This window comes from Girardinichthys multiradiatus, chromosome 12, assembly GCF_021462225.1.
Source record: "Girardinichthys multiradiatus isolate DD_20200921_A chromosome 12, DD_fGirMul_XY1, whole genome shotgun sequence".
NCBI classification, from domain to species: Eukaryota; Metazoa; Chordata; class Actinopteri; order Cyprinodontiformes; family Goodeidae; genus Girardinichthys; species Girardinichthys multiradiatus.
In genome coordinates this window covers 12,316,474-12,333,205 of record NC_061805.1, presented here as the reverse complement: position 1 = coordinate 12,333,205, position 16,732 = coordinate 12,316,474, and the positions used below count along the sequence as shown (strand labels likewise).

General features: G+C 45.6%; 1 protein-coding gene across 4 annotated transcripts in view; it reads right to left on the bottom strand.

Moving 5' to 3' along the window:
* Positions 1-16,732, bottom strand: part of ppp3cca (protein phosphatase 3, catalytic subunit, gamma isozyme, a) — a 63,981-nt gene that overhangs the window by 28,482 nt on the left and 18,767 nt on the right. For all 4 annotated transcript variants that reach the window (XM_047381253.1, XM_047381250.1, XM_047381251.1 and 1 more), the window contains one exon: positions 7,392-7,516. In XM_047381253.1, the coding sequence (XP_047237209.1) occupies positions 7,392-7,516 (125 nt within the window). The remainder of the gene's footprint in view (positions 1-7,391; positions 7,517-16,732) is intronic.

The following is a 16,732-nucleotide window of genomic DNA, read 5'->3' as shown; positions in this document are numbered from 1 at the left end:
ATGAACTTTATCACAATATGCTAATTTGTTGAGAATGACCTGTACAATATGACCGCTTTTTTACTGAAAAGTGCACGGTACTTATACATGCAAGATGTATTTAGTGGTAAATGCGCATCAATATAGAACATTTGTGTATCTGTGAACACCTCGATCTAAACACCTTTGGGTCTGAGTGTGAGTGCGCTTGTGTATACAAGGTTTCTCCATAAAAAATTTGCAATAGGAAGTGTGATGAACCACAGACCTGCCCCCTGGACCTGGGACAGATACGGAGGAGATCCGAGCCATAGACATCCAAAGACCCCCAAGAGCACAGGAACCCCAGGAGAACCATCGCTGGGACTACCGCAACCCCCTCAGAGAAGAGCAGGGGAGAGTCCCAGGGGAACCACCCAGCAGCCACAGCGCAGAAGCCCCAGGGAGCTGCAGCGAAGAGCCCACAGGGCTATGCCAGAGCAGCCGTCTACGCCAGAGCAGATCCAGTCATGGACCCAGAGACCTGAGACCCCGGGACATATCACCCCCCAAGCAGAGGCCCAACAGGGCCCAGGGGTCCAGGCCCCGGCAAGCAGCCACCGGGAGTGAGCAGGCACACACCAAAGCACCCAGCACCCGACACCGAGAACCACAAGTACACCAGTGGGCAGAGACACCAACCACCGGCAGGTGGTGTGGCGTGGAGGAAATAGGCCTCACATTTGATGGGGGGCCTAAACTGATCCAGGAGAGGGAGCAGCCCAAGACCCAACCTGACACAAAAAACCGGCACACAGTCACAATCACACATTCCCACCCACATGCGTACACATAAAAACACTCACACCCACGCACCCAACGTGAAGACAAACAACAATGGACGTCGTACACTTATTCATACTCTACATACATACTCTATACTCCCAGGTCCAGGCGCCAATACCCCATAGGGGCAACCGGTCCCTGGACCCAGGAGGTGGTCCCCTTCCCTCCGGGTGTGGAAACAGGCAGACCGCCCCAGCAACAGCCCAATGAATTCCGATCTCAACCCCATGAGAACCCCATCTACCATGAACCCCAACATGAATTTCCCCACAGAGTAACCTCCAACCCTGACACAGATATTGACTACATGCCCCCGAACCCAAACACCATGAATCCCTCTCCCCCACAGGGGCACACCCCCAAAGGTGAGCCCCGGACACAACAGCCAGCAGAACAGCACACCGCCAAGTTCAATGCAGTTCTCTTACAGAGAGCTCACTCAATAGGGATTTCCCTTCCCTACCATCCAACTCAGTGTGTGGTGGCAGAAAACTATAGATCATCATCCAGACTAGCGACTAAAAGAAATGGGCCTCTGTCTGTGTCAAGTCATATTTATTCCTCAGGGACTCAGAAAGTCATGGATTACTATATGGAAGGTCTTAGAAACTCTAGTTAACTTAAAAAATGTAAGTATAAATAAAAACATCCGTTACATTTATTTTGAATTGACTTACTTGTAATTTCAATAAAAATAAACAATTCCTTTATTAACAAGATGTTTTCACCCATTTGAATAAATTTACTCAAATTTAAAAAAGGGGTTTTCCACATTTATCAGTGTGCCTCTCTACTCCTGCCTTAAAAGATTAATTAAAAAAAGGCTTTCACTCATCTTTACAAGGGGTAACTGAATCATCAATTTTGAGTTTTGTGTATTCACACCAGGAAAGTCCTTTGGTCCGCTTGTTTGGTCCAGACCAAAAGCGAACTTTATTTTTTTCATTTGGTGTGGTTTGTTTTCACATTGTACTTTTTGCAAGTGAACTATTACTAGTAAAAAAAGCCACACGGGTGACGATCATTGTTCTCATTGGACAGCAATGGCGGGGGCGGGGCAGAGCACAGACCCGGAAATGTAGGAAAACAGCTGTAGACGTGCTGCGTGCAGCAACTCTGTTCTGCATATTTGTGCCGTTATTACAGCTGCAATATTATTGTGAGGGTCAAGAGCAGCTCATTCAACACAAACTTTGCGACGTTCCATTTATAATGTTGGAACCCCGTCGGAAAACGTGTGCTCAACGCCGATGTTCTCTACGTGCCTTGTCCCACAACAAGCTAGTAGCGTTGCTAAGCAACACACAGCTTATCAGGTATGATTACCTTACAACACACACCTTTGCTAGCGGCTATGGTCGCTTTTTAGGTCCAAAGAGACGTACGCTTTTTGTAGTTGGTTCGGATCGGGGCCGGTGTGTATTCAGACCAGAGTCCGTTTGGAGGCGGACCGAGACCACCTCAAAAAGTGGGTCTCGGTCTGGTTGTTTGGTCCGGGGGGAAGCGAACTCTGGTCCGGACCAAAAGTGGCAAGTGTGAATACACCCTTAGACAGATTTCGTAATCACCTAAGTTCCGTGTTGTAACACATCAATCTATTTAGTACAGAAAAAGACAAACCTCGATAAAGTCTTGGCAGCTGGTCTTAAAATAACAACGTTTGAATAAATAAACTATAAGCAGTTGGAACTACCAACATGTGGAGGCAAGTCTGACCACACAAACAATGATCTGATGCTCTGTCGCCAACTCATTCCATATTAGAAGCAATAACATGTTTCCTCTTAACACATTAGAGGTCACAGTTAAAAAGAAAGTAGAGCAACATTTACAATCCAAATGAGGCAGCTTTCTACTCCGTACTCAAGACAGGGCACTGTTCAATGGCTGCCACTTGTCACTCTCCGCCCACTCTTAACACGCACACCAACCATAGCCTGCTATTAAAGTTGCTGGAACAAGATGCCAAGGAAACAAGAGCCAGCAGGTGTGTACTCACAGAGCTGACAATGTTCATAAAAAAAGGGGAGGGGGAGCTACAACTAGCTTGTCTTCTCACATCCATGATGAGGAAGATAATGGAGTGGTGAAGTTTCTGTAAACGTGTTAAGGGAGCTGTCGGCATGGCGTGATCTGTGTGGAGACAGAGAAAGGGCTACGGTTTCGATGGTCCAGAAGGCTATGTGCGTTTTAATGAGAAACCTCTGCTCTCTGTAAGCTTTCCATTCTGTGTCTGAGCCAGGAGTGGGGGAGAGGAGGAGGACAAAACTGGTGGTAAAACGCTTCATGAGGCAGACATGAACTCTGGCTATGTTCACATCAAACTTATTCCAACATGAATGCAGATGCACATGAGCCTTGTGTGCAGAGGCAGAGCTAAAAGCTAGGAGTGACTGTCTACAGACAAACTCTCCGGGGTAAAGGAGAATTTCCTGCCTAGATAAGAAGACGATGGATAAAACAAAGTGCTAACATGCTCTGAATGTTAGACTCTGGTAAATTGCTGGACTGCAGGGGCAAGACACTGCTTTAAGAGGCAATACGGACTCCTTGTTACCAAGGTAACTGTGTCCTAACATCCTTTCCACTATATCCATATTGCTACTTTGTAGAGAAGGTACTCTAGAAAGAAGAAATTTGAAGAGAAGCTGTTTAACAATTTTCACAACTCATGTTGGGATGAAAGGATTTTATGACAATCATGAAAAATCCACAACTGCACTGCACTACGAGACGTGGTGTGGATAGGACTCCACTGTCGTTGGGAAAGTTGCAGACAGCTCTTCTTTCATGGGGGCACGAATGCAATGCACAAGCACCTAAAATGCACCATGGAGGTAGGTGCCAACCCTGGATGGGAAAAAGTGAAAACACAACCAGATTGCAGTGGTGCATCGCTTTACATCCTTGAGTACTCCCCATTAACAAAATGAGCCCCTGACACTGAGGTGGGGTGAGTAAAGGTGTGTGAAATATATTCAATCAAATATTTAAATATTTAAGCCATTCTTCTTGCAGGATAGTGGCCAGGTCACTACGTGATACTGGTGGAGGAAAACGTTTCCTGACTCGCTCCTCCTTCAACTTCACTTTCATGTTCATCAAACCAATCTTTCACCAGTCTTGCTGTGTGTATTGGTGCATTGTCATCCTGATACACAGCATCGCCTTCAGGATACAATGTTTGAACCATTGGATGCACATGGTCCTCAAGAATGGTTCGGTAGTCCTTGGCAGAGACACGCCCATCTAGCACAAGTATTGGGCCAAGGGAATGCCATGATATGGCAGCCCAAACCATCACTGATCCACCCCCATGCTTCACCCTGGGCATGCAACAGTCTGGTGGTACGCTTCTTTGGGGCTTCTCCACAGCGTAACTCTCCCGGATGTGGGGAAAACAGTAAAGGAGGACTCATCAGAGAACAATACATGTTTCACATTGTCCACATCCCAAGATTTGCGCTCCTTGCACCATTGAAACCGACGTTTGGCATTGGCATGAGTGACCAAAGCTTTGGCTATAGCAGCCCGGCCGTGTATATTGACCCTGTGGAGCTCCCGACGGACAGTTCTGGTAGAAACAGGAGAGTTGAGGTGCACATTTAATTCTGCCGTGATTTGGGCAGCCGTGGTTTTATGTTTATATATATATATATATATATATATATATATATATTATGTATAAATATATCATATAAACATATATATATATATATATATATATATATATTATATATACATATATGTTATATATACATATATGGGCTGCATGGTGGCGCAGTTGGTAGCACTGTTGCCTTGCAGCAAGAAGGTCCCTGGGTTCGATTCCCGGCCGGGGGTCTTTCTGCATGGAGTTTGCATGTTCTCCCCGTGCATGTGTGGGTTCTCACCGGGTACTCCGGCTTCCTCCCACAGTCCAAAGACATGCCTGTTAGGTTAATTGGTCACTCTAAATTGCCCTTAGGTGTATGAATGAGTGTGTGCATGGTTGTTTGTGTGTTGCCCTGTGATGGACTGGCGACCTGTCCAGGGTGTACCCTGCCTCTCGCCCATAGACTGCTGGAGATAGGCACCAGCTCCCCCGCGACCCACTATGGAATAAGCGGTGGAAAATGACTGACTGACTGATATATACATATATATATATATACATATATACATATATATATATATATATACACACTTGACCGCACTCCCATGCCGGAGCCCTGGGCAGCCAGCGAAGCGGGGAGGTTGGCCCGAGTCAACCCTTCACAGCAGGCCCAGGCACCACTGCCCCCGTCAGGCTGGAGCTTTAGAGTGTGGGAAAGAAAGAAAAAAAAAAAATATATATATATATATATATATATTTTTTTTCTTCATCTTCCTTTTTTTTTTTTTCTTTTACTGGTTTGGCAGCCAGCGAAGCGGTCTAGCGCGGCCCGAGTCAACCCTGCCAGCTGTGGATGACCACAGAATAAGGGAAACCTGCTGGGACCCCCTTTCCCAGCTTTGAGTGCCTCCACATGGGCATTTCTAGACCGCATGCTCCAGTCTAATTTGGCTGCGCTGCATCACATGCGCTGATTCTTCACATTTCACAGCCAGATCTGACCCTAAAAGAGTCTCATTCGGCTGTGCTGCATCACATGCGCTGATTCTTCACATTTCACAGCCAGATCTGAACCTAAAAGAGTCTCATTCGGCTGTGCTGCATCACATGCGCTGATTCTTCACATTTCACAGCCAGATCTGACCCTAAAAGAGTCTCATTCGGCTGTGCTGCATCACATGCGCTGATTCTTCACATTTCACAGCCAGATCTGACCCTAAAAGAGTCTCATTCAGCTATGTGTGTGTGTGAAAAACCATTAGGACCTGTTACTATCACCACTGACGGTTCCATGAGACTATCAATAAATATCAATAAACTAAAAAATATGATTAAATGCCAGCTAAACAAACCAGTGCAACCCCATGCAGAATGTTCCTGTGTGGACCAAATCCTTGTTTACATTGTACAAAATATGTTCTGAATGCACCAGATCCATGCTTGTTTGAAACACAATTTATTTAATTTAGAATCCTGATTTGTCCCTCATTAGTAACATTTATTTGTATTAACATCAAATTGGCCCCTCCTTGAACCACCACCTTTGCGTGGTGGAGGGGTTTGAGTGCTTGAATGACCCTAGAGGCTATGTTGTCTGGGGCTTAAATGCCCCTGGTAGGGTCTCCCATAGCAAACATGCCCTGGGTGATGGGTCAGACAAAGAGCGGTTCAATACACCTTCAAGAGGACCACACAATCATAGTGAGGGTCTGCTGGGAACGTCTGGCGGCCAGGCACGTATTAACTCCCACCTCTGGGAGAGCTTTGACCAGATTTCGGGGGAGGTTGGGAGTCCGAGTGGACCATGTTCTCCACGTCTATTGTCGATGCTGCTGCCTGTAGCTGTGGCAATCCCCAAACCCGGTGATGGACACCAGCAGTAAGAGATGCTGTCAAGCTGAAGAAGGAGTCCTATCAGCAGTGGTTGGCTTGTAGGACTCCTGAGGCAGCTGACGGGTACCGTGAGGCCAAGCGTGCCGCAGCCCGGGCTGAGGTAGAGGCAAAAACTCGGGCCTGGAAGGAGTTTGGTGAGATCATGGAGAAGGACTACCGGTTTCCTCAAAGCGATTCTGGCAAACCGTCTGGCACCTCAGGAGGGGGTGGGGAACTGCTGACCTCGACTGGGGAAATTATCGAGCTGTGGAAGTAGTACTTCGAGGATCTCCTCAATCCTGCCATGGAAGCAGAGGCTGGGGACTCGGGGTTGGACTCTATCATCACCCAGACTGAAGTCAACGAGGTGGTTAAAAAGATCCACGGTGGCAGGGCTTTGGAGGTGGATGAGATCCGCCCTGAGTACCCCAAGTCTCTGGATGTTGTGAGGCTGTCATGGTCGACAGACGGATCGGTGCGGCTGCCGCAGTAATTGGGACACTGTGCCGGTCCAATGTGGTGAACAGAGAGCTCAGCCGAAAAGCGGAGCTTTTGATTTACCGGTCAGTCTACGTTCCTACCCTCACCTATGGCCATGAACTTTAGGTCATGACCGAAAGAACAAGATCCCGGATATAAGCAGCTGAAATGAGGTTCCTCCGTAGGGTGGATGGGCACTCCCTTAGAGATAGGGTGAGGAGCTCGGCCATCTGGGAGGAGCTCGGAGTAGAGCAGCTGCTCCTCCACATCGAGGGGAGCCAGGATGACACTATGGTGGATTGATGGATGGATGGACGGACGGACGGAGGAATGGACGGATCATTTGAAGAATCGGACAGGTAATGAAATCTAGTCAAATTTATGTTTCTTAATCTGCTTCCTATTATATCAACAAGCTGAATTTTAACTTTTCTCTTAAATCTCCTGTACAGTGTGATCTGATATTATTAACATTACCTACTTCCAAAAAAACAGAAAGAATTAAAATTTGGAACATTTTTAAATGCTAATGATTGGAAATAAATAACATAGGCTGAGTTGTGATTAGATTCACACACAGTTCAACCAGCTAGATCCCTAATAGGCATTTGTAAACTATACCTACACACCAAGAGCTTACCTCAATACTGAAGTAACCGCGATCCACATAGTCACCAAGGAAGAGGTACCGCGTGTTACTGGGTGATCCCCCCACTTCAAACAACTTCATAAGGTCGAAGAATTGCCCATGGACATCACCGCATACTGCCAAAAGACAAAAACATCGGCTTTAACTATGCATCTAACATTTTTCCTGCATTTCCCCACAGAGGGACAAAAGAGATTGCCTACTTAAATCTTTCTAGATATAACCACATTTAATAAAAACATTTTTAATTTAAGATTTTAAATGTGAAGTATACAGTTAACACATTTTACCAGTTATGACAAAATAAATCTAAACAATACTTAACAATAACAATAATCAGCATATAAATAATCCTCTGCTGTGATACCGTCACGTCAAAAATCAGAGAGAATTTTGACCGTCTTTAACATTCTTCCATTTATTAATTTGTCCATGGACAATCCCACCAAAACAAAGAATACAAATAGACAAGTTACTGTGACTGTTTACAGCAGCAAAATTTATCAACAAGTTTTTGATGTGCTGGCCAATGTATTCATGGTTTCAGAAATCACACAAGAAAATTATTCCACAATAATTTCTGTGCTGAACTCTACAATCATTTTGGGTAAATGTCCACTATCGCACAGTGCTTTACAGGGATTTTCCTGTAATTAGGCTATAATACAAACTAAAGAAATAAATGGTAATAAATGTCTGCATGCAAAGCAATCCGATGGTATGCCATTTTGATTTAGAACTTAGAATGTCCATCTGTTCCATTTACTGTCATCAGCATTGTGAGTTTATGAAAGAATCTCCAAGAAGCTTTCCACAGTTTGACTATCAGGGTGAGAAGAGATCCTGTTGCTTCAGCTTGTGTAGATGTCAAAAATCAAACACACAAGGAATTACAACCCTATTTCAAATGAAGTTGGGATGTTGTGTAAATGGTAATAAAAACAGAATACAATGATTTGCAGATCCTGTTCAACCCATATGCAACTGAATACACAACAAAGAGAGGATATTTCATTTTCAAACTGATAAACGTTATATTCATTTTGAATTTCATGCTTGCAACATGTTCCAAAAAAGCTGGGACAGGGTCATGTTTACCACTGTGTTACATTACCTTTCCTTTTAAAACCACTCAATAAGCATTTGCGAACTGAGGACACCAATTGTTGAAGCTTTGTAGGTGGAATTCTTTCCCATTCTAGCTTGATGTACATCTTCAGTTGCTCAACAGTCCAGGGTCTCCGTTGTCGTATTTTGCACTTCATAACACGCCAGACATTTTCAATGGGAGACAGGTGTGGACTGCAGCCAGGCCAGTCTAATACCAACGTGGGCAAAATTGTTAATGAAAGAAAAACCTACAATGGTCACAGAAATAACTTGAATCTGACTAAGGTAATAATGAATAAAAATTCAATGAAAATGAACAAATGAAAGTCAGACATTGCTTTTCAAACATGCTTCAACAGAATTATTTAAAAAAATAAACTCATAAAACAGGCCTGGACAAAAATGATGGTACCCTTTACTTAATATTTTGTTGCACAACCTTTTGAGGCAACCACTGCAATCAAACGATTCCTGTAACTATCAATGAGATGTCTGCACCTCTCAGCAGGTATTTTGGCCCACTCCTCATGAGCAAACTGCTCCAGTTGTTTCAGGTTTGAAGGGTGCCTTTTCCAGACGGCATGTTTCAGTTCCTTCCAAAGATGCTCAATAGGATTTAGGTCAGAGTTCATAGAAGGCCACTTCAGAATAGTCCAATGTTTTCCTCATAGCCATTCTTTGGTGTTTTGGGCTGTGTGGATTGGGTCATTATCCTGTTGCAAGACCCATGATCTGCGAATGAGACCAAGCTTTCTGACACTGGGCAGCACATTTCTCTCTAGGATCCCCTGATAGTCTTGAGATTTCATTATGCAAAGAAGGATTCTTCATAAAATAAAGAACATTCTGAAGAACCCTGAGCATCCTCTTCATGAGACTGTCCTACAACAACAGAGTGTCTTCAGTCAGAGGCTTCTTCAGATGTGCTGTAAGACGGGGCGCTACAGGAGATCCTTCCAGCCCACAGCCATCAGCATCTACAACGGCTCTTTGAAGAAACCTACATAATGAGCTACAACAACATTTAATTTCCCTTTGGGATTAATAAAGTATTTTTGAATTGAATTGAATTATACCCTGCACAGATTCAATACACCCTGTGCCAGATGCAGCAAAGCAGCCCCAGAACATAACAGAGCCTCCTCCATGTTTCACAGTAGGGACAGTGTTCTTTTCTTCATATGCTTCATTTTTTTGTCTGCGAACATAGAGCTCATGTGCCTTCCCAAAAAGTTTAATTTTTGTCTCATCTGTTCATAGGACATTCTCCCAGAAGCTTTGTGGCTTGTCAACCTGTAGTTTGGCAAATTCCAGTCTGGCTTTTTATGATTTGTTTTCAACAATGGTGTTCTCCTTGGACGTCTCCTAGTAAGTCCATTTTGCCTCAAACAACGTCGGATGGTGCGATCTGAGAATGATGTTCCTTGAGCTTGAAGTTCACCTTTAATCTCTTCAGACGTTTTTCTGGGCTCTTTTGTTACCGTTCGTATTATCCGTCTCTTTGTTTTGTTATCAATTTTCCTCCTGCGGCCACGTCCAGGGAGGTTGGGTACAGTCCCATGGATCTTAAATGTCTAAATAATATGTGCAACTGTAGTCACAGGAACATGAAGCTGCTTGGAGATGGTCTTATAACCGTTACCTTTAACATGCTTGTCTAAAAGTTTCTTTCTAATCTCCTGAGACAACTCTTTCCTTCGCTTCCTCTGGTCCATGTTGAGTGTGGTACACACCATGTCACCAAACAGCACAGTGACTACCTGTAGCCCTATATATAGACCCACTGACTGATTACAAGAATGTAAACACCTGTGATGCTAATTAATGGACACACCTTGACTTAACATGTCCCTCTGGTGACATTATTTTCAGGGGTACCATCATTTTTGTCCAGGCCTGTTTCATGAGTTTATTTTAAAAAATATTTCTGTTGAAGCATGTTTGAAAAGCAATGTCTGACTTTCATTTGTTCATTTTCAAAGAATTTTAATTCATTATTACCTTTGTCAGATTCAAGTTATTTATGTGACCATTGTGGGTTTTTCTTTCATTAACTGAGGGGTACCAACAATTTCGTCCACGTGTGTACCTGCTCTCTTTTACTATGAAACCACGCTGTTGTACCGTGCAGAATGTGGCTTGGCAGATGTGCAAGCTACCTATGCCATTGCCATTTACACACCCTCATACCTTCACAGATGCTGGCTTTTGAACTTAGCACTGATATCAATCCAGATAGTCCATTTCCTTTTGGCATGAAGGACATGATACCCATCATTTCCAAAAACAACTTGAAATGTGGACTCGTCAGACCACAAGACACTTTTCCAATTTGCATCAGTTCGTCTCAGATAAGCTTGGTCTAAATGCCCCTGGTAGGGTCTTCCCATGGCAAACAGGCTCTAGGTGATGGGTCAGACAAAGAGTGGTTCAAGAATCCCTCATGAGGACTAAAATATCGAGGCACGTGACGTCGCCCGGTACGGCGGAGCCGGGGTCCCCCCTGGAGCCAGGCCTGGGGTTGGGACTCGTCGGAGAGCGCCTGGTGGCCGGGTTGCTCCACGCGGGACCCGGCCGGGCCAAGCCCGAACGAGAGACGCAAGGCCATCCCCCAGTGGGCCCACCACCTGCAGGGGGAACCGTGTGGGACCGGTGCAAAGAGGATTGGGTGGCGGACGAAGGTGGAGACCTCAGCGGCCCGATCCCCGGATGCTTAGGCTGGCTCTAGGGACGTGGAATGTCACCTCGCTGGGGGGGAAGGAGCCTGAGCTTGTGCTAGAAATAGTCGGGCTCGCCTCCACGCACAGCGTGGGCTCTGGAACCCATCTCCTTGAGAGGGGTTGGACTCTCTTCTACTCTGGAGTGGCCCACGGGGAGAGGCGGCAGGCTGGTGTAGGTTTGCTTGTTGCCCCCCAGCTCAGCCGTCTCGTGTTGGGGTTTACCCCAGTGGATGAGAGGGTCGTATCCCTGCGCCTTCGGGTTGGGGAGAGGTCTCTGACTATCATTTCAGCCTACGGGCCGAGTGGTAGTGCAGAGTACCCGGCCTTCTTGGCGTCCCTGTCGGGGGTGCTGGATAGTACCCCTCCTGGGGACTCCATTATTCTGCTGGGGGACTTCAACCCACGTGGGGAACGACATTGACACCTGGAGAGGCGTGATTGGGAGGAATGGCCTCCCCGATCTGAATCCGAGTGGTGTTTTGTTATTGGACTTCTGTGCTAGTCACGGATTGTCCATAATGAAAACCATGTTCAAACATAAGGGTGTCCATCAGTGTACTTGGCACCAGGACACCCTAGGCAGGAGGTCGATGATTGACTTTGTTGTCGTATCATCAGACCTTCGGCCGCATGTTTTGGACACTCAGGTGAAGACAGGGGCTGAGCTGTCCACTGATCACCACCTGGTGGTGAGTTGGAACCGCTGGAGGAGGAGAAAGCCGGACAGACTTGGCAGGCCCAAGCACATAGTGAGGGTCTGCTGGGAACGCCTGGCGGAGCCCTCGGCCAGGGATGTATTCAACTCCCACCTCCGGGAGAGCTTTGACCAGATCCCGCGGGATGTTGGAGACATAGACTCCGAGTGGACCATGTTCTCCGCATCTATTGTCGATGCTGCTGCCCGTGGCTGCGGCCGTAAGGTCTGCGGTGCCTGTCGCGGTGGCTATCCCAGAACCCGGTGGTGGACACCGGCAGTAAGGGATGCTGTCACGCTGAAGAAGGAGTCCTATCGGCTGTGGTTGGCTTGTGGGACTCCTGAGGCGGCTGACGGGTACCATGAGGCCAAGCGTGCTGCGGCCCGGGTTGTGGCACAGGCAAAAACTCGGGCCTGGGAGGAGTTCGGTGAGGCCATGGAGAAGGACTACCGGTTGGCCTTGAAGCGATTCTGGCAAACCGTCCGGCGCCTCAGGAGGGGGAAGCAGTGCTTCGCCAACACTGTTTATAGTTTTGGTGGGAGACTGCTGACCTCGACTGAGGACATTATCGGACGGTGGAAGGAGTACTTCGAGGATCTCCTCAATCCTGCCATCACGCATTCCGTGGTGGAAACAGAGGCTGGGGACTCGGGGTTGGACTCTTTCATCACCCAGGTTGAAGTCACCGAGGTGGTTAAAAAGCTCCGCGGTGGCAAGGCTTCGGGGGTGGATGAGATCCGCCCTGAGTACCTCAAGTCTCTGGATGTTGTAGGGCTGTCATGGTTGACACGCCTCTTCAACATTGCGTGGTGGTCGGGGACAGTGCCTCTGGACTGGCAGACTGGGGTGGTGGTCCCCCTTCTTATGAAGGGGGACCGGAGGGTGTGTTCCAACTACAGGGGAATCACACTCCTCAGCCTCCCTGGTAAGGCCTACGCCAGGGTATTGGAGAGGAGAGTCCGACCGATAGTCGAACCACGGCTTCAGGAGGAGCAGTGTGGTTTTCGTCCCGGCCGTGGAACACTGGACCAGCTCTATACCCTCTAAAGGGTGCTCGAGGGTTCATGGGAGTTTGCCCAACCGGTTCACATGTGTTTTGTGGACCTGGAGAAGGCATTCGACTGTGTCCCTCGTGATGCCCTGTGGGGGGTGCTCCAGGAGTATGGAATCGGGGGCCCTTTATTAGGGGCCATCCGGTCCCTGTACGAGCGGAGCAGGAGTTTGGTCTGCATTGCCGGCACTAAGTCGGACCTGTTCCCAGTGCATGTTGGACTCCGGCAGGGCTGCCCTTTGTCGCCGGTCCTGTTCATAACTTATGGACAGGATTTCTAGACGCAGCCAAGGGCCAGAGGGGGTCTGGTTTGGGGACCAGTGGATTTTGTCTCTTCTTTTTGCGGATGACGTGGTCCTGCTGGCCCCCTCTAGCCAAGACCTACAGCGGCTGCCACAGTAATGGGGGCGCTGTGCCGGTCCGTTGTGGTGAAGAGAGAGCTGAGCCGAAAAGCAAAGCTCTCAATTTACCGGTCGGTCTACGTTCCTACCCTCACCTATGGCCTTGAACTTTAGGTCATGACCGAAAGAACAAGATCCCGGATATAAGTGGCTGAAATGAGGTTCTTCCGTAGGGTGGATGGGCACTCCCTTAGAGATAGGGTGAGGAGCTCGGCCATCTGGGAGGAGCTCGGAGTAGAGCAGCTGCTCCTCCACATCGAGGGGAACCAGGATGACACTATGGTGGCACGTCCCACCGGGAGGAGGCCCAGGGGACGGCCCAGGACATGCTGGAGGGACTATGTCTCTCGGCTGGCCTGGGAATGCCTTGGGCTCCCCCTGGAGGAGCTGGAGGAGGTGTCTGGAGAGAGGGACGTCTGGGCATCTCTGCTGAGTCTGCTGCCCCCGCGACCCGGTCTCGGATAAGCGGAAGACGAAGAGTACGAGTACAAGTGTTTCACTTTATCCCAAGATGAATAGAACAAGTTAATATGCTAATTCGGCTCATAATACAATATCTAAACAATTTACATTTTCTTTCAGTCCCTGAAACAATACTGTGAAAATTATTAAATATGCTTAGGTAGATCCAACAGGTGCCAGTTTCGTTTTTTTTTTACTTCTGTTTTTATTTACATTTTACACATTGTCCGAACTTCATTGGAATTGGGGTTGTAGAATTGCACAATAAATCGAATTGCAATCATCCCAATGTCAGCTTTAAACATCACATTATTGTCTTTTCCTGTTTAAGATGTACAGCCTTGTAAACAGGTAGGTAATATCATAAAATTCTTCCATCATGAATATGCTTACAAATTTCTTATAGTTTTGTGAAAATGTGTTGAATAAATCCACCAAGTTTTCTTAAACACTAATCTTAATACACAAAGTTGATATAAAATGTCTTCTGAGACATATTTTATAATTAGAACAGGTTTGTTTTGAGTGTGAGATTATCTGTATAGGTAATCTATAAAGATTCAATTACAAAATAAATAGAATGTAATAAGATGGAAAAGAAACTTCTAGAACTAAATGTACGTTTTTAGGACAGTGTCAGTAATTTCACTGTGAATAACACCCCCACAAGTGATCTCTTTGCAGAAGGAGATTGTTGGAAACCAACTGTTACAGCTCATTAAATGTACAAATATAACTGGCTAATTTCTGCCAACAGTGCATTGTTCATGATGCACCTAGCATGTAGCTTCTAGCTTTATTTAGAGGGGGCAATTAACAAAGCAGTTGTGTTTTTACTAGCAGAGAAGATCCTGTAGCCCATCTTTCTCCCACTTTTTCCATCTACTCATCCATGGCGTGTAGGGGTGCAGGTGGAAGGATTGACATTTTTCAAGTAAGATTATTAATTAAGATTAATTAGTGGTTGTATTTGAATGAAGCCAGCAGTTTCACACTCCCTTGGATTTAATAAAAAGGATGTCACTGCAGCTGTGGCCTTCACCGGTCGGGAGAAAAAGAAAATCAGTCCAGCACATCCGAGGCATTAATAAGTGATAATGTAGTCTATTCTGAGATAAGACCCAGATCTTAAAAAAGGGGTTTCATGTTTGACAACACTAATAATCACTGCAGAATAATTCAGCCCAGGTTTGACTTGACGACTGAAATTTTCAAACAAGACTAAGATTGTGCTAATGCCAAAAACAGTTAATCCTGTTTTTTTGTACATCACAAATACATAAAATCTTTCAGAGATTGCCATTTCAGTAAAACTAATCAAGACCAGGTTGGACCACTTTACATATTTCAGTTTTTTAGATACAGACCACAAAGTATGAAACAGCCCTTTAGTTTACTGTATAATATGAAACTACTTGTACAGTTAAACCCAGAATCATTGTTAGTGTCTTGCGACCAAAGATACCCTGCAATAAATATCTGACAGTGTCAGATATTTAGAATGACTATCTCACAATGTGACAACTACAACAACCTATAGTGGGGTGAACAGGTATTTGATACACTGCTGATTTTGCAGGTTTGGTACAGAAACATTTGTTTGCAATTACAGATATCAGATGTTTCCTGTAGTTCTTGACAAGGTTTGCACACACTGCAGCAGGGATTTTGGACCACTCCTCCCTACAGATCTTCTTCAGATCTTCAGGTTTTGGGGCTGTTGCTGAGCAAAACAGACTCCAAAGATTTTAATCCATGGCGGCGTAGTGTGTTACTAATGGTCTTCTTTGAGACTGTGCTCCCAGCTCTCTTACGGTCATTGACTAGGGCCTGCCGTGTAGTTCTGGACTGATCCCTCACCTTCCTCATGATCACTGATGCCCCAATGAGGGCAGAGATCTTGCATGGAGCCCCACATGGAGAGAGCTTGACTGTCACCTTGAACTTCTTTCATTTTCTTATAATTGGGCCAACAGTTGTTGCCTTCTCACCAAGTTGCTTGGCTATTTTCCTGTAGTCCATCCCAGCCTTGAGAAGGTCTACCATTTAATCCCTGATGTCCTTCCACAGCTCTCTGGTCTTGGTCATTGTGGAGAGGTTAGAATTTGTTTGATTGAGTGTGTTGACAGGTGTCTTTTATATAGAAATCAAGTTCAAACAGATGCAGTTAATAAAGCTAATGAGTGGAGAACAGGAGGGCTTCTTAAAGGAGAACTAACTGGCCTGTGAGAGCTGGGATTCTTACTGGTTGTTAGGTGATCAAATACTTATGTCATGCAATAAAATGCAAATCAATTACTTGAAAATCACACAATGTGATTTTCTGGATTTTTGTGTTAGATTCCGTCATTCACAGTTGAAGAGTACCTATGTTTAAAATTAAAGTCTTCTACATGCTTGCAAGTGGAAAAACCTGCTAAATCGGCAGTGTATTAAATACTTGTTCTCCCCACTGTACATCTACTAACAAGCCAATAGAAATGCAGCATAAAACTGGTGTTGTGTAAAATTTGTTTTCCCTTTAAATAATGTGTTCCCCCGGTCAGACAGCAAAGGTGTTCCAACATGGTGGGACTACATGTATTTCACCATAAAGTGTTTCCACAGAGTTCTTTAGGTATATGAGTCCTGTGAGGTTATGGTTAGTGGATAGTAGACTAGTGAGGAGAATTCTCTTGTGTGAGGCAACCACACGGTGGTCACAGAAGGGTGTAAGCATCTATAATTATTGATTATAAATATTTATCAAAATTATAATTAATAATAATTTGAGAGTGATAAGTTCTAACCAAAAATCATTCTTTACGAATAGATATCAGAAATAAACTCTGGGATTGTGATTATTGGGCTAACAGCACTTAGTAAATTGTCTGTAATAATTGATAATTATTAA